The sequence below is a fragment of the Ursus arctos genome, unplaced genomic scaffold (genome assembly GCF_023065955.2).
Source record: "Ursus arctos isolate Adak ecotype North America unplaced genomic scaffold, UrsArc2.0 scaffold_27, whole genome shotgun sequence".
NCBI classification, from domain to species: Eukaryota; Metazoa; Chordata; class Mammalia; order Carnivora; family Ursidae; genus Ursus; species Ursus arctos.
In genome coordinates, this window is record NW_026622952.1 from 13,126,549 (window position 1) to 13,153,732 (window position 27,184).

At 36.2% G+C, this 27,184-nt stretch overlaps 1 protein-coding gene across 1 annotated transcript in view; it reads right to left on the minus strand.

The window, feature by feature from the left end:
* Positions 1–27,184, minus strand: part of TEX15 (testis expressed 15, meiosis and synapsis associated) — a 78,631-nt gene that overhangs the window by 33,688 nt on the left and 17,759 nt on the right. The window contains exons 3-4 of the mRNA XM_048226300.2: positions 17,766–17,916; positions 6,729–6,894 (exon numbers count right to left, since the gene is read on the minus strand). Of these exons, the coding sequence (XP_048082257.1) occupies positions 6,729–6,894; positions 17,766–17,904 (305 nt within the window). The 5' untranslated portion in view covers positions 17,905–17,916. The remainder of the gene's footprint in view (positions 1–6,728; positions 6,895–17,765; positions 17,917–27,184) is intronic.

Genomic DNA, 27,184 nt, shown 5'->3' on the forward strand with positions numbered 1-27,184 from the left:
AAGCTCCTGTACACTGGTCTTGGCAATGATTTTTTGGATCTGACTCTAAAAGCAAAGGCAATAAAAGCAAAAATAAGCAAGTGGGACTATATCAAACTAAAATACTTCCACACAGCAAAAAGAATCAACAAAAGGAAAAGTCAACCTATGGAATGGGAGAAAATATTTACAAACCACATTATCTGATAAGGGGTTAATATCCAAAATATGTAAGGAACATACAATTCAAAAGCAAAAACACAATCTGATTTAAAAATGGCAGAGAACTTTAATGGACATTTTTCCAAAGAAAATGCACAAATGGCCAAGAAGTATATGACAAGGTGCTCAACATCACTAATCATCAGGGAAAAGCGTATTGAAACCATAATGAGATATCATCTCATACCAGTCAGAACGGCAATTCTCAAAAAGACAAGGTAAAGAGGGCTGGTGAGGATGTACGTAAAAGGGAACCCCGGTGCATTGTTAATTGGAATATAAATTGGTCCGCCACTATGGAAAACAGTATGGAGATTCCTGAAAACACTAAAAGTAGGTATGATTAAGTAATCCCACTTCTGGGTATGCATCTGAAGGACATGAAACTGCTATCTCAAAGAGATATCTGCACCCACCATGTTCATTGCAGCATTACTTGCAATAGCTAAGACACGGAAACAACATAAGTATCCATCCACACATGAATTGAAAAAGAAAATGTGGAACACACACAAACACCATGGAATATTATTCAGCAATAAAAATGAAGGAAATCCTTCAGTCTGCGACAAAATGAATGGACCTCGAGGGCATTATGTTAAGTCAGTCAGAGAGAGACAAATACCATATAATCTCAGTTACATGTGGAATCTAAAAACATCAAATTCATAGAAACACAGTAAAATGGTGGTTGCCAGGCCTAGAGTGTGGGGAAAATGGGGAGATGCTAGTCAAGGGTACAAATTTTCAGTTATAAGATGAATAAGTTCACAGGATCATGGGACAGCATGGTAACTGCAGTTACTAATTCTGTATCATATACTTGAAAGTTGCTATAAGAATAGAGCTTTGGGTGGCTCATTTGGTTAAGCATCTGCATTTGGCTCAGGTCATGAACCCAGGGTCAAGTCCTGCATCGGGCTCCTTGCTCGGCAGGGAGCCTGCTTCTCCCTGGTGCCTCCCCTCACCCTGCTTGTGCTTGCACTCTTTTTATTTATTTATTTATTTATTTATTTATTTATTTATTTATTTATTCGACAGAGATAGAGACAGCCAGCGAGAGAGGGAACACAAGCAGGGGGAGCGGGAGAGGAAGAAGCAGGCTCATAGCGGAGGAGCCTGATGTGAGGCTCGATCCCATAACGCCGGGATCACGCCCTGAGCCAAAGGCAGATGCTTAACCGCTGTGCCACCCAGGCGCCCCTGTGCTTGCACTCTTAATAAAATCTTAAAAAAAAAAAAATAGAGCTTCAATGTTCTCACCATAACAAAACAAAATGGTTCATTATGTGAAGTAAAAGATGAGTTAACTAACCTTACTGTAGTAAACATTTCATAATATATATGTGTATCATCACATTATACACCTTAAACTTACACTTAAACTAACACTGTGTAAGCTTAAGGTGTTTATATTAAGGTGTATATGTTAAGGTGTTAAGGCGAAATATGTTAATCATATTTCAATAAAGCTGGAGGGAAAAAATTTCTCACATAAGAAGTCTGGAGATAAGGCAGTGTATTAGTTTTCTATTGCTGCTGTAACAAATTCCCACAGCCTTAGTGGATTAAAATGAATAAAGTTTTTTTTTTTTTTTTTTTTTTTTTTTAAAGAATCCATTTACTTAGAGAGTGCAAGGTAGCGGAGGAGCTGAGAGAGAGGGAGAATTCCGGAGCACACTTGTGGCTCAGGGGAGCCTGTTAAGGGGCTCAATCTCAGGACTCCGTGATCACGACCTGAGCCGAAACCAAGAAGTCGGCCGCTTAACCAACTGAGCCACCCAGGTGTCCAAACAAATCAAGTTTATTATCTTACAGTTAAGTAGGATGAAAGTCCAATATAGGTCTCATCGGGTTAAAATAAAGGTGTCATTTGGATTGTGTTCCTGTCTCAGGGTCTGGGGGAGGATCTCTTCACTCGTTAGCAAAATTTAACTACTTGCAGATGGAAGCTAACATCCCATTTCCTTTCCAGCTGTTAGCTGTAGGCTGCTCTCAGGTTCTAGAAGTTACCCGCATTCCTTGAGTCATAACACCTTTCCTCCATCTTTAAAGCCAGGAAAAGCAGGCTGAATCCCTCTGAAATTTTTCTTCATCTCCTCTCTCTGACCCATTCTTCTGTCCTCCTCTTACATTTCTAAGAGCTCATATCATGAGTCCACTCACTGGTATTGGGCCCAGTCACATAACCCAAGATAATCACCCATCTGCAGATCTGTGATGTCAACCAGATCTGCAGAGTCCTTTTTGGTTATGTAAAGTAACGTATTCACAGATTCTAAGAATCAGGATGTGGGCATCTTTGGGGGTGCACTATGCTGTCTACTGCAGGCAGATTATGAATTTATTCAGTTCCCGAACAGTATTAAGAATTTAAGTTTCTTTGCCTTGATTCTCCACACTGCTGTCCACAGCTTTTATCTTTGTCTGGCTCCTCTAAGTCTTAAGAAGGCTGCCAAGCAGGAGCTAGATCTATAAGCTTCCTTGCTTGCAGTCTTTAATAGAGACACTGACTTCATCTCAGGAGTTCCAGGCAAGTCTCATGCTGTGTTCTAATGAGCCATACAGACTAGGCTTGTATATCAGTAAACCAATAAAACAGAACAGGACAAAGAATAGTTTAAATTATGTAAGATGATTTAGAATTGTTAGAGAGAGTGTAGTCTACTAACTTGATTACCCTTTACACACGTCTTTCTTCCAACATATATACTTTAAAAAGCTCATGCTCACACAAAACACTTTCGATCCACCTTGCAAAAAAGGGAACCACCCAAAGTGTCATCCAGTTACTGCATCTAACTTCAGATCCATGTTGGGAGTAACATGCCTTCATTTCTAACAGGTCTGGGTATAGATCTATATAGTAACATCCATTTAGGCAATATATAGCTACAAGATTAAGTTATCTACACCCAAAAATACATTGGTGAAGGGAAAAAAATAGGATTACAATTAAATTCAGAAAAGTGAAGAATGACACAATAATGGTGTTAACTGGCCCTTAGCAACAGTACATCCTTTCGAAAAGAAGCAGTTAGGATTCTCTACCCTCAAAATTCTGAAGGCTAGTAACCATAGCAAGATCATGTTTAGACAATGGTTGCAATTAGGACTTTCCGTCTCCTGGCAACAAACCTCTGAAACCTTCCCATCCTCCAAGGCTCTGAATTTGAAATGGACTTTAACTATTGCATTCCAATTCAAAACTATCCATTTCTTCCCCCAAATTCCATTTAAAATTTATCTTTATTGTATAAATTTGAGTACTTTCCATTCACCTGGTAGAAAATACTTAAAAGGAGGTATTAGTAAAGTTGAAGGCAACAGACTTGTGCTTTGCAGCATACTTATTTCCTGTTAAATCTTTTTTTAACCCAAATTCAAACTAACTTTGGAAAAGATGAATTCTTTACCTTAAGCTAATCTTATGAAGCTGATCCGTGATACCAGATCATAAGAAGAGAAAGAATCTTTCTTACCAAATCTGAATTTTAAAGGCCTTTTGGGTCTAAGCAGGACATGGTCAAGGCACTTTAACATCCTGAATTTTCTGTATAATTTCCCCCAAAACCAAAGCCTCATGAAGCAAATGGTTGTGCCCAAGGTATAAAGGATTATCACCAACTTCTCAAGTTGGCACCCTCACTGCTCAATCTCCCAAGTTAAATCCATAGTGTAGAATCTCTTTATTTGCCAGTACCCCTTCCCAGTATGAAATTCACTATCAGCTGGAATGCTGCTGACTTCAAGTACAAAAACTTGCTCAGTTTGGCTTAAAAATAAGTTGACTTCTTACAACAAGAAATTCAGAAATGAGGCAGCCTTTATCAGGGTTGATAGATTCCATGGCTCCAGATGTCACAGAGGATCCAGGTTTTTTCCATCTCTTTGTCCTGATGTCCTCAGCTTTAGGGTCATCCTAACACTAGTCTTTTTATTACCTTACAAGTGTGCTATCAGTAATTTAAACATGCTTCCTTGGTTCACATCCAATTGGCTTCTCTTTCCAAGAGACCCCCAAGCCAATCCATCTTGAGTGTGTTACTTGATTTATTTCTGCCCACCCTTGAAACCAGTCATTGATAAAATAAATGAAATTAACCACAGATAACTCAGACTACATCTGGAGTGAAACATAAACTGAGGTGTCAAGTACTAATTCAACCACAACATTAAGCCAGGTACTGACAATCTTTAAAATGATATCCTTTCATATAAACTTGAAATTTTTAAAAGTAATCTTAAAACAAAAAGGGTCAAACTGATACAAATAAGGCAGTGGACTTAAGAATAATTCAGTTTCTCTTTTACCCACTAAAACCAGTTCAAGTTTCTTAACTCCTCAAAGCATCTCTCAAAATTCTTAAGAAGAATAATCAGTCCCTCATCTGTGCATCTATATCTTTATTGTAACATTATATATTTACTTGTATGTCTTCTAAACTAGAATGTGAACTCTTTAAGACAGGAAAAACATTCACTGTTCTTCGAGGGTTATCAAATATAGTGTCTGACACAGTAGGTACTCAAATGTTTAATGAATGATGGAATACACAGATGTTTAGATTTTTAATGCTTTTACTGATTTCAGACTTAAGAAGTGGTAGATGGAATGTAGATAACAAGTGGAAATAGGTATCCTTTTGGAGATACTTGTTTTTGCTGAGCCCATAGATACAATAACTCCTCTAAAGGGAGTAATATAAAGAAAAGCCATGGGGGCACCTGGGTGGCTTACTCAGTTGAGCATCCAACTCTCGGTTTCAGCTCAGGTCATGATCTCAGGGTCATGAGATAGAGCCCCAACACCAGGCTCCGTGCTCAGTGGGGAGTCTGCTTGAGATTCTCTTCCTCTCCCCACCCCATTCTTTCCAAATAAACAAACAAATAAATAAATAAAATCTTGAAAAAAAGAAGAAAGAAAAGCCAGAGGCAGTCAATGTAACTAATATATTTTCTTTTCATTCTTTTATTTTCTTCTGCTAACCATTCTTTTTTATTTTTCCTTTTATTTTCTTTTCCACTTGTGCCTTAAGGCTAATTAAAGGCACTTTATAGCATCACTGTTTTTTTAAAAAATGAAATAAAAATTTAACTTAACAATTAAGTGCCCACTGTGTTGCCAGCTTCATAGTATGGACATAAAAACAAAGAAGATAAAACTCACAATGCAGGAAAATCAGACAAAACCAATATATGGTAGTAAGACTTATAAAATGAGTATAAAGTATATGGGAAACAAATGAGTTTGTCTAACTGGGCGAATAACCAAGAAATCAATAAATCCTACACCTGTTGGTTATTTGCAATGTTCTAACATGTTGCGTATTGTTGGGTAGTTGTTCTAATTTCTCTAACATCAACAGGTTGTAAATTAAATGTTGGGCAGGGGGGCATTATGAAAAAGGACAAAATTTTGAAATGCCTAAAAGAATTGAAATCAAAGAACAGTACCAGGAATTAATTTTTGATCAAACTCTTATTTCAATCTGGAAGTGGCAGGATATATCCAGTCCATTCCGCTTTTGCTCAAAACTGTTGTTTTCTAGATGACGGAATATGCTATCAACTGAATCTGTCATTCCTACCAATTCTCTCAAAGTGACATCAGGGGTAAGTATGTTTAAGTCAAGAGGAATTGGAGTTGTAAGGATGGCAAAAATAAATAAATAAATTAATTAATTAATTAATTAAAATAAAAAGTAAAAATAAAAAGGAATTAATTCTAAAACAAAAAAAGAAACCAAAACATTCCAAAATGAGTTCTAAGTGTGGGTCCTTGATCAAGCTATAGTTAGGTTTTAAGTTAAATGCCAATTAGTGAAGGAGGAAAAATCAGAAAAAGAAAAAGGTAAATTGTGTTCACATAAGATGTAGATCTATAAATACAAAATGTTTACAATGAGAACTCTGCATATGCTTTTCTTCTTTCTTATGAAAACAAAAAATGGATTATGCCTTCCCAAAAAGTACAAGCAGTACTTTAAAAAAATTAAAATGAAACTAATTTAACACTCTGTGTTACCTATATTTAAATAAAAAATTTTTAAAAGAAAAAAAGTAGTGGCTCTAGTGGAATATCTGGAAATAGCCAGACACAGTCTTGCCAAATTAAAACATCAACTAAGTATCTGAATAGGTGAATCAAGGAAAAAAAGTTATTTTCCTGAATACTTTAACTGTTGTTTTATATTATGGAGGAGGCATAAGGGATCTACAAAATGGGTACTTAATAAATGTGCTGATGTATGCTTCTGAAAAAATTTATCAAGATTAAAAAATTGCAAGTGTCTGAAACCTGGCTACATTAAAGCTTACATTAAAACCTGTAAACCTTATTAATCTTAGCTCTTCACTATTACACAAGGCTATGAGAAGCCAACAAAATAATGAATAAACAATCTATTTTTTTCCTAGTAATACTTACCAAATCTCAAATGGTAGAAATTACTAGTTCATATGACTTCATAGTAAAAAACAAAAGAACCCAAAATCTCAACCTTCTTTAGATCAGAGTAACTTACCTCTTAGAAGTAAAATTTTTTTCCAGATTCTCATTGCGAACCAGTTTTGTATCCCCAAACTGCCACAATGACTGTAGATCACAGCCTACATCAAGCTGGCACTGGTTAAGAGTATCATGTATGAAACTATACTCTCTAGTATTGGTGCAACAAGGTGACAAGTAAACTAAAGAAAAAGAAAAGGGAAGTGGTTATTTGACTTTAAAATTACATCTTTGCACATCTACGTAATGACATACATAACGGTAATATCAAAACCAGAAAATGACATTGATAAAATCCACAGAAATTAAGATTTTACCAGTTTTACATGCACTTGTGTGTGTATATTCTGTGCAATTTTGTCATATATATAGATTCATGGCAAGCACTATAATCAAGATACACAAGTGTTCCATCCCACAAAGATCTCCCTTAAGCTGTTTTAGAAATAGTATCATATTGCTAACTGTATTCCCCTTCTCTGCCTCTAAGTCTTGAAAACTACTAATCTATTCCCCATCTCTATACTTTCGTCATTTCAAGAATGTTTTGTAAGTAGAATTTTGTGGTTGTGACCTGTGGACATCGGCTTTTTTCATTCAGGATAATCCCTTTGCGATCCGACTAAGTTGTTATTTCAATACGTGGTTTCTTTTTATTGCTGAGTTAACTACTCTATGGTATGGATGTACCATAGTTTGACCATTCACTAGTTATAAACCTAGGTGGTTGCCAATTTTTGGCTCTTACAAATAAAGCTGCTATGAACATCTGTGTATAGGTTTTTGTGTGGATGTACGTTTTCATTTCTCTGGGATAAATGCCCCAAAGTGCAATTGCTGGGTCATACAGCAGTCGCATGCTTAGTTTTTAAAGAAACTATCAAACTGTTTTTCAAAGAGTGGCTGAGCTATCTAGTTTCCACTGGTTATATGACTAATTTGGTTTCTCCATATCTTTGCTAACATTTGACATTGTTATTCTTTTAATTTTAGCTGTTTTAACAAATGTGTAGTGATGTCTCATTGAGGTTTCCATTTCCTTAATGGCTATGATGCTGAACATCTTTTTATGTGCTCGTTTGCCACCTGTACATCCTCTTTGGTGAAATGCCTGTTCATGTCTTTTTCCTTACTATTTGGATTGTCTCACCACCCCCATTTTTGCTTACTAATGAGTTTTGAAAGCACTTTATATGTTCTGGATATGAGTTCTTTTCATATACATGATTTACAAGTGTTGGCAAGGATGTAGAAAAAAGGAGCCCTCATGCACTATTGGCGGAAATGGAGTTCTTCAAAAATTAAAAATAGAAATACCATATGATTCAATAATTCCACTACTGAGTTTTTACCCAAAGAAAATGAAAACACAAACGTGAAAAGATACAGGAACCCCTATCTTTACTGCAGCATTATTTACAGTAGCCAAGATATGGAAGCAGCCCAAGTATCCAGCAATAGATGAATGGATGAAGAAGATGTGAGAGAGAAAGACAAACACCGTATGATTCCACCTATACGTGGAAAATGAAAAACAAATGAATAAAAAAGCAGAATCAGACCCGTACATAGAAAAACTGATGGCTGCCTGAAGGAAGTGGGGTGGGAGGATGGGCAAAATGGGTAAAGGGGAATGGGAGATACAGGCTTCTAGTTATGGAATGAATAAGTCATGGGAAGAAAAGGTACACAGTAGGGAACGTAGTCAATGGTTTTGTAATAGTGTTGTATGGTAACAGGAGCTACACTAGTGGTGAGCACACACTGAATCACTATGTTGTATGCTTGAAAATAATGTAACATTGTGTGTAAACTATACCCCCTCAAAACCCAAAACCCCCATTTTCTTCCACTCTAAGTTTTCTTTTCACTTACCTAACAGTCTTTCAGAAAATAAGTTTTTAATTGTGATGAAGCCAATTTACCAGTTTTCTTTTTTAAAGTTTATTTATTTGTTTTAGTAATTTTTACACCCAACATGGGGCTTGAACTCACAACTCCAAGATCAAGAGTTGCATGCTCTACCAACTGAGCCAGACAGGGACCCCACCCAGGATTTATTTTGCATTATTTTTGTGTGAAGTAGGGGGAGGTTCCTTTTCTTGCCTATGGATGTTGTCCAATTGCTCCAGCAATATCTGATAAAGAGATACCTTTCCTCGACTGAATATACCTTTGCAAAAATTAATGGAAAGAAAATCAAATGAGCATTTTAATGTGGGTCTATTTCTGGAATCTCTATTCTGTTCCATTGATCTATCCCTCTGCCAATGCTACACTATCTTGATTACTGTAGCTACATAATAAGCCTCAGTACTGAGCAGAGTAATTACAAACACTGTCTTTTTTATTTCAAAATTGTTTAAGCTATTCTAGTTTCTTTGCCTTCTCATATAAATTTGAGAATAAATTTGCTTACTTAGAAAAAGACTTGCCAGGATTTTGAGAAAAATCGCAATAAATCTGAAGATAAATTTGTGGAAAACTGGTATCTTCATCATGTTGAGTCTTCTAATCTGTAAGTACACCTCCCTAATAACAGATTCTCTTTGATTTCGTTCATCAGCATTTACGGTTTGTTTGTTTTTTTATTTAGAGTGCTCATGCAAGCAGGGTGGGGGAGGAGCAGAGGGAGAGGGAGAGAGAGAATTGCAAGCAGGCTCTATGCTCAGCATGCAGCCCAATGTGGCACCTAATCTCAGGACCCTGAGATCATGACCTGAGCAGGAATCTAGAGTCCAATGCTTTTTTTTTTTAAAAAAGATTTATTTATTAGAGACAGAGTGTGCAAATGAGAGAGTGAGCTGGGGGGGGGGGTGGCTGGGGGGGGGTGGCAGGGAGAGGGGCAGAGGGAGAGAGAGAAGCAATTTCCCTGTGGAGCAGGGAGTCAGATGCAGGGCTCCATCTCAGGACCCTGGGATCACGACCTGAGCTGAAGGCAGACACTTAACCGAGTGATCCACCCAGGCGCCCCTTGAGAGTCTGATGTTTAACCAAGTGAGCTACACAGGTGGCCTAGCATTTGCAGTTTAAAGCATAAAAACACTACATGTTTTGTTAGATTTATACATATGTGCTTCATGTTTTGAGCTATTATAAATACCATCATGTTTAATATTTTGATTTTCATGTATTCTTTGCTAATATATAGAAATTCAATTGATTTTTCTATTTTTTCTTTTTTAATTGAAACATAGTTGACATACAATATATTAGTTTCGGATATACAACATAGTGATTCAATAATGATATACATTATGAAATGCTCACCACAGTAAGTGTAGTTACCACCCATCACCATACAAAGTTACTACAATATTAATGACTATCCCCTAGGCTGTACTTTTCATGCCCATGAATTATTTACTTTATGAATGGAAGTTTGTACCTCCCTCTCCTCTGGCACCCCTAGTTTCTTCTCTGTATTTATGAGTCTACCTGTTTTTTTTGTTGGTTTGTTCACTTGCTTTATTTTTTTAGAATCCATATTAAGTGAAATCATATGGTATTTGTGTTTTTCTGACTTGTTTTACATAGTATGATACTCTCTAGGTCCATCCATATTGTCACAAATGGCAAGATTTTGTTCTTTTTTGTGGCTGAGTAATATTCTAGTGTGCGTGTGTGTGTGTGTGTGTGTGTGTACATACACACACCACATCTTCTTTATCCATCCATCTATCCATCCATAGACACTTAGGTTGCTTCTATGATTTTTCCATTTTGATCTTGCACCCAGTGACTTGCTGAATTTATCAGAAAATTTTTTTTCTGGGGCGCCTGGGTAGCGCAGTCGTTAAAAGTGTCTGCCTTCAGCTCAGGGCGTGATCCTGTCGTTCCAGGATCGAGTCCCACATCGGGCTCCTCCGTTGGGAGCCTGCTTCTTCCTCTCCCACTCCCCCTGCTGTGTTCCCTCTCTCGCTGGCTGTCTCTCTGTTACATAAATAAATAAAATCTTTAAAAAAAAAATTTTTTTTTCTTTTTTCGTAGATTCCTTGGGATTTCCTATGTAGACCATCACGTGATCTTCAAATAAAGTTTTATTTCTCCTTTTCCAATCTCTGTTTTTAAGTTAAATTCATTCACTTTTTTGCACTGGCTACAATTTCTAGTATTATGTTGATAAGAATGGTAAGAGAGAATGTTCTTGCTGTCTTCTCTTACAGAGAAAGCTTCAGTTGTTCATCATTAAGTGATATTAACTACAGGTATTTTTTATATATTCTTTATGAAGTTGAGGAAATTCCCCTGTTCTTAGTTGGCTGGGTCTCTCTATCCTGAGTGTTGAATTTAGTCGAGTGCTGATTTAGTTGAATACTTATTTTGCATTAGTTAATATGATCATGTAATTGTTCTTTATCCTTCAAATATAGATTCACTTTCAAATACAAAACCAGGCTTGCATCCCTGAAATAAAACTCTTTTGGAAGTAGTGTAAAATTCATTTTATATTCAGTACTACTGAATTCCATTTGCTTATATTTTGTATAAGATTTCTACATCAATATTCATGATGGATATTGGTATGTATTGTTCTTTTTTTTGTATTACATTTGTCTGGTTTTAATACCAGGGTAATAGTGGCCTCATAAAATTATTCTCTATGTTCTGGAAGAGGTTCTATAGAATTTGTATGAACTCTTTCTAAACAAGAAATCTCCAATAAAACCATCTGGGCCTAGAGATTTCTTTCCAACAGTGTTTTCAATTATGAATTCAATTTCTGTAATAGTTATAAATAAGGGTATTTGAATAATTTATTTAGTATTGTGTAAGTTTTGCTACTTTGTACTTTTTGACAAACTGGTCCATTTCATCTAAGTTGTCAAGTTTATAGTTCATAGTATTCCTTTTTTAACCTTTCAATGGCATGGGTCAGAAATGATATTCCATTTCATTCCTGATAGTGGTAATTTGCGGCATTTGTATCTTGTCAGTCTTGCTAAAGGTTTGTGAATTTTTTGATCTTTTCAATCAACCAGCAATTTTTTGTTTCATTGATTTTCCTTCTTCTGCTTGTTTTGGGCTTTATATTCTTTTTCTATTTTCTTAAGGTGGAAACTGAGATTACAGTTATGAAATCCTTCTTATTTTTAAAATTTGATTCCAGTATAGTTTACATACAGTGTTCTATTAGTTTCAGGTGTACAATACAGTGATTTAACAATTCTATACATTACTTAGTGTTCATCATGGTAAGTGTGCTCTTAATCCCCTTCACCTGTTTCACCCATCCCCCTACCCACCTACCTCTGGTAATCATAAGCTTGTTTTGCATAGTGAAGAGTCTGGTTTTGGTTTGTCTCTTTTTTTGTTCATTTTCTTAAATGCAGCATATGAGTGAAATCATGTGTCTTTCTCTGACTTATTTTGCCTAACATTATACTTTCTAGATCCATCCATGTTGTTGCAAATGGCAAGATTTCATTCTTTTTTATGTATGACTAATATTCCATTGTGTGTGCACATGTGCGTGTATACCACATCTTCTTTATGCATTCATCTACCAATGGACACTTGAGCTGCTTCCATAATTTGGCCATTGTGAATAATACTGCAATAAACATAGAGGTGCACAGATCTTTTGAATTAGTGTTTTTGTATTCTTTGGGTAAATACCCAGTGGTGATATTACTGGGTGATATGAAATCCTTCCTATTTTCCAATTTAAGGATTTAGTGCTATAAATTTGTTAGCTACGCTTTAGCTGTGTCCCTCAAATTTGACAGGTCACATTTTCATTTTTATTTGATGTATATTTTTATTCCCCTTGAAATCTCATGAGTATTTAGAAAGGTGTTGTTTATTTTCCATGTATTTGGAGACTTACATATTGCTTTCTATTAATTTCTACTTTGCGCATGGTCCAAGAACACACTATGACTCTAATTCTTTGAAATATGTTGAAATGTGTTTCGTGGCCCAACATATGCCTATCTTGATGGGTGTCAAATCAGCACTTGAAAAGAATGTCTATTCTGCTGTTGTTGGGTGAAGTCATGTACGAATGTCAATTAGATTCTGTTGCTTGACAGCTTAAGTTGTTCCATATTTTTGCCGATTTTCTGTCTTAACGTGGGGCTTAAACTCATCAGGCTTAAACTCACGACGCTGGGATAAAGACCTGAGCTGAGATCAAGAATTGGACACTCAATCAACTGAGCCACCCAGGCACCGCAACTGCTGATTTTCTGTCTTAATAGTTCTATCAATTGTTTTTTCTTTTTTAATTTAAATTCAAGTTAGTTAACATATACTGTAGTACTGGTTTCAGGAGTAGAATTTGGTGATTCATCACTTACTTAAAACACCCAATGCTCATCCCAACAAGTGCCCTCCTTAATGTCCATCACCCATTTAGCCCATTCCCCCACCGGCCTTCCCACCCTCAACCCTCAGTTTATTCTCTGTAGTCAAGAGTCTCTTATGGTTTGCCTCCCTGTTTATATCTTATTTTATTTTTCCTTTCCTTCCCCTATGTTCATATTTCTTATTTATTAAATACCACATATAAGTGAAATCATATAATATTTGACTTTCTCTGACTTATTTTGCTTAGCATAATGCACTCTGTCTAGTTCCATCCACATCGTGGCAAATGGCAAGATTTCATTCTTTTTGATTGCTGAGTAATATTCCATCGTGTGTGTGTGTGTGTGTGCGCGCGCGTGTACATCACATCTTCTTTATCCATTCATCAGTCTATGGACATTTGGGCTCTTTCCATAATTTGGCTCTTGTTGATAATGCTGCTATAAATATTGGAATGCATGTGCCCCTTCGAATCAGCATTTTGGTATCCTTTGGATGAATACCTAATAGTGCAAGTGCTGGGTCATAGAGTAGTTCTATTTTTAACTTTTTGAGGAACTGCCATACTGTTTCCCAGAGTGGCTATACCAGTTTACATTCCCAAAAACAGTGTAAGAGGGTTTCTCTACATCCTTGCCAACATCTGTTGTTTCCTGAGGTGTTCATTTTAGCTATTCTGACAGGTGTAAGGTGGTATCTCATTGTGGTTTTGATTGGTATTTCCCTGATGAGTGATGTTGAGCATCTTTTCATGTGTCTATTAGCCATCTGGATGTCTTCTTTGGAAAAATGTCTGTTCAGGTCTTCTGCCCATTTCTTAACTGGATTATTTGTTTTTTTGGGTGTTGAGTTTGATAAGATTGCTATAGACTTTGGATACTAACCCTTTATCAGGTATGTTGTTTACAAATATCTTCTTCCATTCCAAAGGTTACCTTTTAGTTTTGTTGATTGTTTCCTTTGCTCTGCAGAAGCTTTTTATCTCGATGACTGCTGATGCTAGAACTTCCAGTACTATGTTGAACAACAGTGGTGAGAGTAAACAACCCTGTCATGTTCCCGACCCTAGTGGAAAAGCTCTCAGATTTTTTTCTCTATTGAGGATGATATTAGCTGTGGGTCTGACACATATGTCCTTTATGATGTTGAGGTATGTTCCTTCTATCCCAACTTTCTTGACAGTTTTTACCAAGAGAGGATGCTGTATTTTATCAAATGCTTTTTCTGCATCTATTGAGAGGATCATATGGTTCTTATCCTTTTTTAAATTTGGTGTATCACGTTAACTGATTTGTGGATATCGAACCCCCTCTGCAGTCCAGGAATAAATCCCACTTGATCATGGTGAATAATCCTTTTAATGTACTGTTGGATTCAATTAGCTAGTATCTTGCGGAGAGTTTTTGCATCCATGTCATCAAGAATGTTGGTCTGAAAGTCTCCTTTTTATTGGGGTCTTTAGTTTTAGTTCTATCAATTGTTGAGAGAGGTGTGCTAAAGTCTCCAACTGTAATTCTGTATTTGTCCATTTCTTCTTTCAGTTCTAACAATTTTGCTTCATGCATATTGAAGCTCTGTTGTTTGGTGCATACACATTAAGGTTTGCTATGTCTTCTTGGTAGTCTGACCCTTTCATCATTATGCAATATCTCTCTTTGTTCCTGGTAGTTTTCTTTCCTCAGAAGTCTACTTTATCAGATATAAATAAAGCTACTCTCACTTTATTTTGATTGTTTGCATGGCCTATCTTTCTGCTTATGTTTATTTTCAAAAAGTGTGTATCACTATATTTGAAGTGAATTTATCAACAGTATATACTTGAGTCATGTTTTTTAATTATAGTCTGTCAACTTCTGTTTTTTAATTGGTATATTTAGATCATTAACACTTAATATAATTGATATGTTAGGGCTTAAGCCTGCCATTTATCTGTTTATTTTTCCCTTCATTGTTCAATTCTCTATTTCATTTTCCTACCTATGGGTTACTTGAACATTTAAAAAATTCATCTTGATCTATTTCTATAAAAACTTTTAATTCTGAGGTTAATTGTAGATTCACATGTAGTTGTAATACATAAAACAGAAAGAGCCTATACCCATTCACCTAGTTCCCTCCAAAGGTAATATCTCACTTTATAATTATTTCCCTCATATTCGCTGAGAATCACATCAAAGAATGCTACAATTTTTCTCCAACTGTCAAATACAATTAGAAAACTCAAGAGGAGGTGCCTAGCTAGCTGAGTTGCTTAGACATCTGCCTTTGGCTCAGGTCATGATCCTGGGGTCCTAGGATTGAGCCTGCTTCTCCCTCTCCCTCTGCAGCTCCTCCTGCTTGGGCTCTCTTTCTCTCTCAAATAAATAAGTGAAATTTTTAAAAAAAAATTAAAAAGAAAAAAAAAAAGAAAAGAGAGAACTCAAGAGAAGAATGGTCCACTAAATTTCCCTGTATTTTGACTCTTCCTATTGTTCTTTCTTTATTCCTAATGTTCCTAGCTTCTTTCTTTTGTCGTTTTTTGTTTAGGAAACTTTGTTTAGCCATTCTTTCAGGTGGATCTGCTGATGTAAAATTTTTAGTTTACTTCATCTGACAATGTTTACTTCACTTTTACTCCTGAAGGATATTTCTGCCAGGGACAGAACTCTGCGTTGACAGTTCTTTTCTTTCTACACTTGTAAAATGTGCCATTTCCTTTGGACTCCATGGCTTCTAATGAGAAATCTTCAGTCACTCAAAAAATTTTTCCCCTATAGGGGCAGCTGGCTGGCTTAATTGGTAGAGCATGTGACTCTTGATCTTGGGGTCATGAGCTCAAGCCCCTGTTGGGTGTAGAGCTTACTTTAAAAACATTTTTTCCCCCCAGGGGAGTCTGGGTGGCTCAGCTGGTTGGGCGGCTGACTCCTGGTGTTCAGCTCAGGTCACGATCTTGGGGTTCTGGGATTGAGCCCTGCATTGGCTCTGCATTCAGTGAGAAGTCTGCTTGAGGATTTTCTCCCTCTCCTTCTGCCCCTTCCTCCATGTGCCCTCCAAAAACAGTAAATCTTAAAAAAAAAATTTCCCCTATAGATATATGGTTGCTCTAGTTTCTTTCAAGATTTTTCTGTCCTTAGTTTACAGAAGTTGGATTATGATGTGCTGTAGCATGGACTTTTTTGCGTTTATCTTATTTATTAAAGCTTATTCAGCCTTTTGACTATATACGTTTATACCCTTTGCCAAATTTGGGAAATTTTTAGCCAATATTACTTCAAATACTTTTCCACACTATTTTACTTTGGGGACACTGAGGACAAAGATGTCAAATCTCTTATTATTGTTCCACATGTCCCTGAAGCTCTGCCAATTTTTCTTCTGTGTTGTTCAGGCTGAGTAATTTCCATTGCTATTATCTTCAAATTCACTGACTCTTCCCAAAGTCTTCTCAATTCATCTCTGGAACCCTTCCACTGAGTTATTTCAATTATTGTATTTCTCGGTTCTAAAATTTCTACTTGGTTCTTTATTACATTTTCCATTTCTTTGCTGAGATTTTCTATTTTTCTTTTGTTTCAGGAGTGTTCATAATTGCTTATGAAACATCATTATAATGGCTGCTTTAAAAGCCTTGTCAGATAATTCCAACTTCTGTTTCATCAGAGTGTTGGCATTTGTGGATTCTCATTTAAGTTGAGATTTTCCTGGTTGGTGGTAAATGAATGATTTCAAAAAAATTATATCTTGGTCATTTTGGATGTTAAGAGACGCTGGATCATATTTAATCTTGGGTTTTAGCAAGCTTCTACTGAAACTGAGCCAACAGGGGAATCTGCCAGTAGGGAAAGGGAGGGGCTTACGAATTCTTTACTACCAGGTGGGACTGAAGTCCTGGCTCTCCACAGGGTCTCTCCAGTGACACTGTGGGGGGATGTTTTGTTACCACGAGGAAGGGGGAGAAGTCACTGCTCCTGACTCAGCCTCCACTGACAAAGTGGGAGAGGGATGGGTGCCTTGTAACTGGCAGGTGTGACAGAAGTCCAGGCTCCTTACTTGGTCTTCATTGGCTCTACTCCAAGTGAAAAGGGGTGGCTCATCACCACAGGGCAGGGGTAGAAAACCATGGAGACTGCAGGGGCAGGGGATGGCAGGGAGGGGAACTTGTTACTGCCAAGGGGAAGTAAGTGGAAAGGCGTAAGTGGAAGTCTAAGTCCTCCACTTAAGTCTTTGCTAACAAAGGTGTACAGGTTATATTTTTACCCCTAGTTTTTTGTAGGAGTAAGGTATTTATTCTCAACCAGGTTTCTATTTTTCTAGGATGTGCCTTTCCCAATCCTTTGCAAGGGAGAACAGACTTTTCTTGGGGTTTTCTGTGTCTGTTCCAGCTGGCATTCCTGGACTGTTGGCATCCAATCTAAGACATGGAGGAAACAAAAAAATAAAATCCAGAGAACTTACTGCAATGACATTCCTTGATTCCCAGGGTCCTTAGCTGGTCCGTTTTCTTCTCTAAACCTTTCAAAGTCTTCTACTATTTGTTTTATGTATGATATCCAGAATTTTTAAGTGGAGACATGGAGACATGTTAGGAGACATGTCTGTTCCATGTACTTTTGTGTGGATAAATGTGTGTTTAAGGAATTAAAGGCATGACTTAACCTAATTTTATATAGTCAAGACAGAAGACAAACGTAAGCTAAGAATCAGAGAAATGCAGTCATAGTTATGAAATAAACCCATCTTCCATGGAGACAGTAAATATTACCTTTCCCAGCTGTCCTCCTGATCTTGGGAATAGTGAATTTTTTCAGAGGATTGACTTCTACACCAGCGACTAATAAAGGGTCACTGGTTGAGTTCATTTTCCATAGTGTCTTGTGTTTAGCAATCTCTTTCATTTCCATTTTGTTGGTGGCCTAAAAGCAACCCCAAATTATTAAACAAAAGGTCAATAAATACAGAAGAGGCAATGGCAGTATAACAGTTTAAAAATTCTTACGTGGAATTGAATATATATTATTGTTCACATTCACAACAGATTCCAATCTCAATTTGCCAGGTTATCCAAAATAAAAAATGAATGAACAACTTTACCTTTTATGTAATTTTTTGAATATTTATTTTGTAGTTTCTAATAGACCTCTTCTGTGTAATTTATGTAACTATAATTGGGTAACCAAAATTCTGTGTTCCTGAAAAGCTTAATAACTTCCAAACAATTTTTATTAACATTTAGTAAAATTCTTGCCAAATACTATATTTTTTAAAGTATTTTGCTGACACATTTCCATGAATAGAATGATATTCTCTAAATCAGAATCTCTGCCTTTGGAAGAAACTTACTAAAGTTGTAAACCAACTACTGCATGACTATCCCTACGAGTGCCTAAACAGTCACCCATTTGCTGTTGTTCCATAGTATCACTCTATAAATGGATTAAGGCCTCATATACTGTCACACTAGTAACAGATTTCTTTTCTTCCCTCCTCCTTTCTCTCTCCAGCCTTCCTTTTACCCCACACTCAACACAATGATTCTTAACCTTTCAAGTAGAACTCATAACCAGGTATTGAAGGAGAGTTACGGAGCCTACACACAAAGAAATACACGTAGACATGGATTTTTTTCATACCATTTCATAATATGGTTCACGGGCTTCCAGCTATCAACTGCTTAGTTCAAACTTAGATCATAATCTACATTAAGAGTTGCCAAAATTCTACAGAAGGATCACAAAGGAGAAGATTCTACAGGAAGTTCACAAAAGATCTTGCCCTCAATCTCACTCCACTCTTTATGAAAGATAATCTTACAACATCCCAATCAAACATGGATCAGAATAGGAAAAATGGACAGAGACCTCTAGAAATAGAAGAAAATCAGTCTTTCTTACCCTGCCTCATTGATAGACACCAGTAGTGCTGCCTCCTAACAAGAATACCCTTAAGATACACTAGCTTGAGCCAGGGTGCCTGGCTGGCTCAGTTGGGAGAGCACATGACTTTTGATCTTGGGGTTGTGAGTTTGAGCCCTGCGTTGGAAGGGAAGAATAACTTCTTTAATGATTTAAATTACAAAAAACCTCTTCAATTAAACATGATCTATACCTACTGCACACAAAGGTATACTATCATCAGTTGAATATACTTGAAGAGCCAAGTACTGCAACAATACTCAATATTGCCTTTAACTACAGTTAAATTGTATTTTTGGTAAAGATGAATACAATTTCAGCTCTATGGTTTCTTATAAAATGTTCCTCTGATAGAATTTACTAATAAAGTAGACTTCTGAAATTCACTGATTTTGTTCCTTAGTGGTTAGGATAATACTAAGTACACAAAGTAGCTAAGTTAGAAAGTATTTATTTTTATTTTTTTTAAAGTAAGCTCTATTCCCAACATGAGGCTTGAACTCATAACCCTGAGATCAAGAGTCACATACACTATGAGTGAGCTAGCTTGGTGCCCCGCCAAGTAGCTAAGTTAAAAACTGTGATGAAAGATAAATATTCAGGGCACAATGATAGTCAATGTTCTTCATTAAATAAGTTGCACCCAGCAATTTTTCAAGCAGGAATAATAATCTTTTAACTTCAGCCAAACAAATCAGCCATGTTAAACTGATAACAAATTTATACAAATCTTTACATTCATATATCACAGTTCCATAACCATTATATTTATACTATTTTTACATACATGTGCAGAACATATTCCATTATATACTGCAGAATATATACAATAGTCCTATAACCACTGTCCTTTACATGTATCACTTATTTTTATATATATAAAAATAAAATCAGGAAGTTTGAATTCTGAGTGTTCATGCTGAGGCTGTCCTATGAGGCCTGGATTACTCTAGGTGAGCAGTAGAAAGAGAAAATCAATTCTAAAAACTTCAAGAATAGTTAATGCACAGGGCACAGCATATGTTAGGTCCTTAACAGATATTCAAATGAATGAAAGAAAAAAGATCAAACAAACAAACCAAAAGCAGAAAGGTTCCCCAACAACTAAAACATCTATTCATATAGGACTTGTATATTATGAGCAGATTTAAGCTAATACATTTAAGTATTATACAAGGGGTGCCTGGGTGGCTCAGTCAGTTAAGCGTCTGACTCTTGATTTCAGCTCAGGTCATGATCTCAGGGTTCTGAGATCCAGCCCTGAGTTGGGCTCCATGCTCAGTGCAGAGTCTGTTTGAAATGCTCTCTCTCCATGTGTCCTTCCCCCTGCTTGTGCTCATTCTTTAAATGAATAAAATCTTAAAAAAAAAAAAGGATTATACAAAATAATACATTCTCAGAAAAACTTATTAAAACTGATTCATGAAGAAATTAAAAGAATTCACCTTAATACTATTAAGAAAAATTAAATTAGTAGTTACAAATGGATATTCTAAAAATAAAGATGATATTAATGTATCATAAACAAGCGGAGTTCATCCCAGAAACACATGGGAGATTTAGCGATAGGAAATATGTACCTTTAATTTACTACATAACCCTTTTTAAAAAAGAAAAATCAAGTGATTATCTCAATAGACACAGAAAAGCATCTAATCAAATTCAAAATTCACTTATGATTTTTAAAAAAAAGTTTAGTAAAGAGGAATGGACAGAAACATTCATAATATGATGAGTATCTACCAAAAATTTACAGCAAATTGCTAAATATCAGAAGCACTACCTTTTAAATTAAGAATAAAACAAGAATAGCTTGGTTTCCCTTACCTCTGCTACCTTTTAACAGTAGGCTGTTATGATTTTTTGCCTACGTAAAATTAATTCTTCATCTGTCTAAAACTTCCTCCCAGTTTTCTCCTTCAAGCTGAGACTCACACTCTTTCACTCCCAGAAATTCCCAAGGCCTTTTCCTTTCCTCTTTAGCTTGCCTTTATACCTTTTATTTCACAGGGGCAGATAGCAAGAAAGCCAAAAAATCTTAATGTTTCAAATTTGGTTCTACCATTAATTAATAATATTATGTTAGCCAAAATGCTTAACTTCTCTTCTCTGAGGCTAATAATAGTATCAATACCTCACATAGAGGTCTATTTTAAAAGAATATTTGGGGGCACCTGAGTGGCTCAGTCAGTTAGGTGTCTGCCTTCAGCTCAGGTCTTGATCCCAGGGATCAAGCCTGCATTGGGCTCCCTGCTCAGTGGGAGCCTACTTCTCCCTCTCCCTCTGCCTGCTGCTCCCCTGCTTGTGGTCTCTGTCAAATAAATAAATAAAATCTTTAAAAAAATATTTGTACTGCATTGTCTAAGGCCATCACCAAACATTAAGGGACCTGAATGCTTGGGAAATTAGAGATTATTGAATAAGCCTCCGAAGTCTTTTACCTGATTACTGTCAGAGTCTTAATAACAGAACTAGGTGTCTTAACTAAAAAACTTAGCCCTAGAGCTTCTTTAATAAGTTTCAACTGCTATCACTTATGAAAAGGTTTCCTAACATAAAGTAACTAAGGATAACTGTAGATACACAACGCATTAATGAGAAAGTTTTTTTCAGTTCTCCTTCAAACTTTTACATGCGTCAGCTTATTATTAACTTTAAAATCTCTAAAAGCTTGCTGATCTCTCTTTAACAACAAAAGATGCCTCAGTTTCAGAGTTTTCTGGCAAATAACACTTCTATTTTAACTTATTTTTACAATTACCTTTTATTTGTGCCAAATACTGATTTTCTATTCATTTTCCATCCCAAAATAAACTTAAGTAAAAAATAAGTCTATTTTAGAATATTACACTAATTACTGTAATGATGATACAGCAAAGATCATTCACTTCTCTTCTAGTAATCTCAGGACAGAGTTCCTGATGAATAAATGATGAATAAGCAATATTCTCAGAACTTTAGTCACAAAAGTAAATTCTGAGTTCTTTTGTAGAGTGCTAAATGGTTCAGACTAAGAATTACTTCTGATAAACAAAAAGGTTAAATCAGATCATACATATGATAAACTACATATACACTTAGTGAAATTAAGCCAAGAATCCCTCAGTTAAGACTATACAATGCAGATATAAAATATATTTTTGCCCTATTTTTCATTTTACGGATCAGGGATCGGCAAATTGTAGCCTACTATTACTTTTCACAGGGACTGCAAGCTAAATGGCTGAAAAAAATCAAGAATAGTATTTCATGTCACTTATAAAATTATATGAAATTCAAATGTAAGGGTCCATAGTTAAGTTTTACTGGGACACGGCCACACCCATTCATCTATCTATCGTCTACAGCTGCTTCACTATTAGAAAAGCATAGCTGAGTAAATGTGACAGAGACCCAATGGCCTACAAAGACTAAAATGTTTACTCTCTAGCCCTTTACAGAAAAAGTTTGCCAACCTGTCAGAGATGAAACAATACAACTAAATATCAAAAAATTGGGACAATAAAAACTAGGTCTCATGATTTCCATTTCCTCTTTCTCCTATTCTCTCTCCACTGTATTCTGAGTTTCATCCCTACTCATTTTGGTTCTCTGCATCCTGCCCGAAAGCATTTAAACAAGCTCAAACCCGATCATTTAAAAAACAAAATAGAATCTGCCAGGGTCATATTTGTCCTTATCCAGATCACCTCCCACTTCCTCCTCAATCTGTTTCGATTTCCAACTCTACCTCAATAGCAATCTTCAGGTCACCAGTGATTTTGCACATCAGTATCTCATATAAGTATAGTTCTGGCTCGTAACTTAGCCTCTCTACATTTAATACTCCTGACCAATCTGTTCCTGAAATAATACACTCTTCCCCTAACTTTTGTGACTTCATAATTCTGATCTCAGGTGGTGTTTTCTCAGTTTTAAAATAATTCATCTTTATTTGGCTTTTATTATTGTTTTAATTAACTTTTACTTATATAAGGGAAATAGAATATTCTCTTCAAAGATTTTTTAATATTCTATCAAGCTAATTTTAGTCAACAACAAAAACAGAATCTTGTGGTTTTAATTTGCATTTCTTTCATTACTAGTGAGGTTGAGTCATTTTATTTTTTTCTATCATTTATTCCCATCTTTTTCTCCATTCTTTCTTCTTATAGGTAAGATGGTTTTTAAATGATTTGTAAGGATTCTATATACAGAGAAATTAGTTTTTGTCTGTCATAATAAGTGTTCCAATATTTTTGTCTTAATTTCATTTATGGCATTTGCCTCCCATAGCAAAATTTTAATTTTTGTGTAGTTTAATTTCTCAATCTATTATTATACTGGATTTTTATCCTATTACCAGCAGTGTGTGAGAGTTCCAGTTGTTCCATATCCTCACCTCATTTGATATTGGCTGACATTAATTTCTGCCAATCTGATATCTGCAAATGCTTTCTCACTATGGTTAGTTTGCATGTTTGATTTTTGATGAGACTGAGTATATTTATTGGTCATTTGTGTTTTCAAACCTATAAGATGCCTGTTCAAGTTTTTTACCCACTTGTCTATGAGACTATTTATTCTATGTATTTGCAAAAAATCTTTTTAAGCTACTAGCTTTTCACCAATCATACTTGTTGCAAATAATTTCCCCTGACTTTCTAAACTTGTCTTTTCAATTTTTTGAACAAAAATATTTAATGTAGTTGAAATTATGAATTTTTTCCTTTATATTTGTGTTTTTGCTTCTGATCAAATTTAAGAAATGGTTCTCCCCAAGGTTTAAAGATAATCCCCTCTATTCTCATCTAAAAGTTTTATAGTTTTGTCTTTTACCTTTAAGTCTTTAAGACACCTGAAATTCATTTTGGTCTGAGGTAAGTAAGAAGGACTCAATTTTCCCATATGAGTATCAAATCATGCTAGCATTTATTTGAAAAATCTTTCCGTATTGATGATATCTCTAACATAAATCAACTTTCCATATATGCATGAATTCTAGGGTCTCTGATCTGTTTTACTGGTTGGTGTCTTTCTGTATTCCTGCACCAACACCATACCACAGTAATTGATATATGTTTGGGCATAACCAAAACAAAAGAAAAAAACAAGCCTTGTTCTTCTGAAGCATCTTTGCTTTTTTTTTTTTTTTTAAAGATTTTATTTATTTATTTTACAGAGATAGAGACAGCCAGCGAGAGAGGGAACACAAACAGGGGGAGTGGGAGAGGAAGAAGCAGGCTCACAGCAGAGGAGCCTGATGTGGGGCTCAATCTCACAACGCCGGGATCACGCCCTGAGCCGAAGGCAGATGCTTAACCACTGTGCCACCCAGGCGCCCCAAGGAGTGATTTTGTTATGCTAAAAAGCGACTCAGGGTGGGCCCCTACATAGCTTCAAAATGGGGGCTAGTGACCAGAAAGACCACATATGTGATTGAAGGGTTAGGACTTCCAGTTGCTCCACCTGGGAAAAGGGCAGGAGAATGAGTTCAGTCACATGTCCAAAGATTTACTTAATTGTGCCTCCTTAGTGGAACCCCAATAAACACTAAACACTAAAGCTCAGTGATGCTTATTGATTGGTGAACACACTGATGTGCTGGAAGGGTGATGCTTCCAGACTCCATGGAGAGAGGACATGGAAGCTCTATGTTCAGGAACCTCCCAGACCTCACTCTATGTATGTCCCATGTAATAAAACTGTAATTGTAAGTACAGTGCTTTCCTGAGTTCTGTGTGTTGTTCTAGTGAATTACTGAAACTGAGGAGTTCATGGGAACCCTTGAATTTTTAACCAGTTGGTCATAGGTGTGGATGGCTTGGGGAACCCACCTGTGGCTGGCATCTGAAGTAAGCGCAGTTTTGTGGAAGACTAAACTCTTAACTTGTGGAGTCTGCCACTAAGTCCAGGTGGTTATGGGTTGTGTGTGTATGTGTATGTGTGTATGTGTGTGTGTGTGTGTGTGTGTGTGTGTGTGTGTGTGTATGTGTGTGTTTAGAGAAGGGGAAGAGAGAGTGGATGAGAGAGAGAGACAGAGAGAGAAAGAATGGAGGTAGGGGCAGAGAGAGAAAAAGAGAGAATCCCAAGCAGGCTCCAGGCCCAGTGCAGAGCCTGATGTGGGGCTCTATCTCACAGGCTCGAGATCACGACCTGAGCCAAAATCAAGAGTGAGATGCTTAACCAACTGCAACACCCATGGTAGTTAGTGTTTCAACTGGATTGCATTACACTGCAGTTAGGGTGGAAACAGCAAATCTTAAAGCCCAAATCTGTGAGAACCATTACCCCAGAGAAGCTCTTATACATGTAGTATACCTAAAAGCAAGTAGACAAGTGTTCAAAGTAGCACTGTTACTGAACAACTGAAATGTCCATCACTGACCAGCAGAGTGGATAAACTGTAGTATACAACACGTCAGGAAATACAACACGACAAGTGAAAAGAAACTACAGCCATATGAAACATAATGTCAAAACAAGTTGTGAGAGATTAAAGTATGATGCCATTTACATAAAGTTAAAAAAATGTAAAACTGAACAATTTAGAAAAGAAGAAATAGGGGCTCCTGAGTGGCACAGTCAGATAAGCGTCTGATTCTTGGTTTCGTCTCAGGTTGTGATCTCAGGGTCATGGGATGGCGCCCCACGTCGGGCTCCATGCTCAACGTGGAGTCTGCTTAAGATTCTCTCTCTCTCCCTTTGCCCCTCCCTGCTGCACTCTCTCTAAAGTAAATAAAAAAATCTTAAAAAAAAATATGATAGCAGGCAAGTCATCAGCTTGGTGTATAGCAACCTTGGTTAGTTTCAACAGAAAATTTTCAATTCTATACCAGATGAACAACTAAGTGAGGCTAGAAAAAAATACAGACAGAAGAGTTTAGACAAATTTGTGCTTAACAGATCTACAGTAAATATCTTCCCTGTTTCTTACCACTCATTCACAAGGTTTCATTATATACACAGATCTACAGTAAATATCCTCCCTCTTTCTTCCCATTCATTCACGAGGTTTCATTATATACACATGACTGACAACTGATATAATTATTGTATTATATCATTCCCAGGAAACATACTTTTTTCAAATTTCAATGTTGCTCAATCAGGACATTTGTTAAAATCAATATGAATTTCAACATACTATTTATTATTTCCCTCACCAAAGATTACTATTAAGTTGATAGATCTTATATCAAATGGCAATCTACAACAGAAAAAACACAGACGTGTTACACAACTGAGTGGCAGCTGAATACGGTCAACAAAAAAATTGTGACCACCAAAATTTTACTATTTTTCGATAATCCAAACACATTCCATACTGTAACTATTACACTTTATAAATTTCCTAAAGTATACTGGCACTCATCCTGACCTAATACCTAGCCCATTACTGACAAAGAAAACAGGCCTTAATATTTTAGGAAGAACCTGAACAACCAGAATTATATTACTATATTAAAATTTGGCTTTAAATGATTTATTTAAGTTTAACATTTTTTATCAATCTGAATTCTTAACTTTATTAAAGAAGTAACCATAAATTTAAAAATAGTATTAATTAGACTCTGTTTATCCTAACTGGAACCATCTCAGTGTTCTAAGACTCACTGATCTCCTGAAATGCAGAGATGGCGAGATCAAATCTCTAATTATACCACTGCTACTGGATTATATGATAACCTAATCAATAGACAAAGGATACTTTGATCAAATACTGTTGTTTTTGGTAGTTTTGGCTATAATCACCACTGAATATGAAATTGGTATAAGCAGAGATGGGGACTGTGCAACAAGAATGCCGCTGTTCTTACTGGTAAGACGGAAGTTTCACAATTCAGGTAACACCAGGAAAAAGAGGGCTGGGGTAGAAAGTTACAGAATCCTTAGCTCTTTTACCCTGCCTGGGTCACATAATGTTGATACTTGGGTAAGAGAAAGTCTTTTGCTGGTGTGCAAGGTCTAAGATACTTGTATATATTTCACATATACCCTTTCTTAGAAAGCTACTGGAAGATGTGCTTTGGGGTGGGAAAAAAAAAAAAAAAAAAAGACTGAACCTAAAATCGGACTAAAAAAAAAAAAAAAAAAGAATGGATCCAACACAGGGCAATGACCTTAGGATGGATGAGAGTAGCACACAAGTTGTAGGAAATCATCAGTCTAGACTGAAGCAGGGAAATGGAGGGCTCTAAAACAGAATTCTCCATACACCTGAAACTAATATAACACTGTGTATCTACCATACTTCAATTAAAAAAGAATTCTCCAGGTTAAAAAGAAA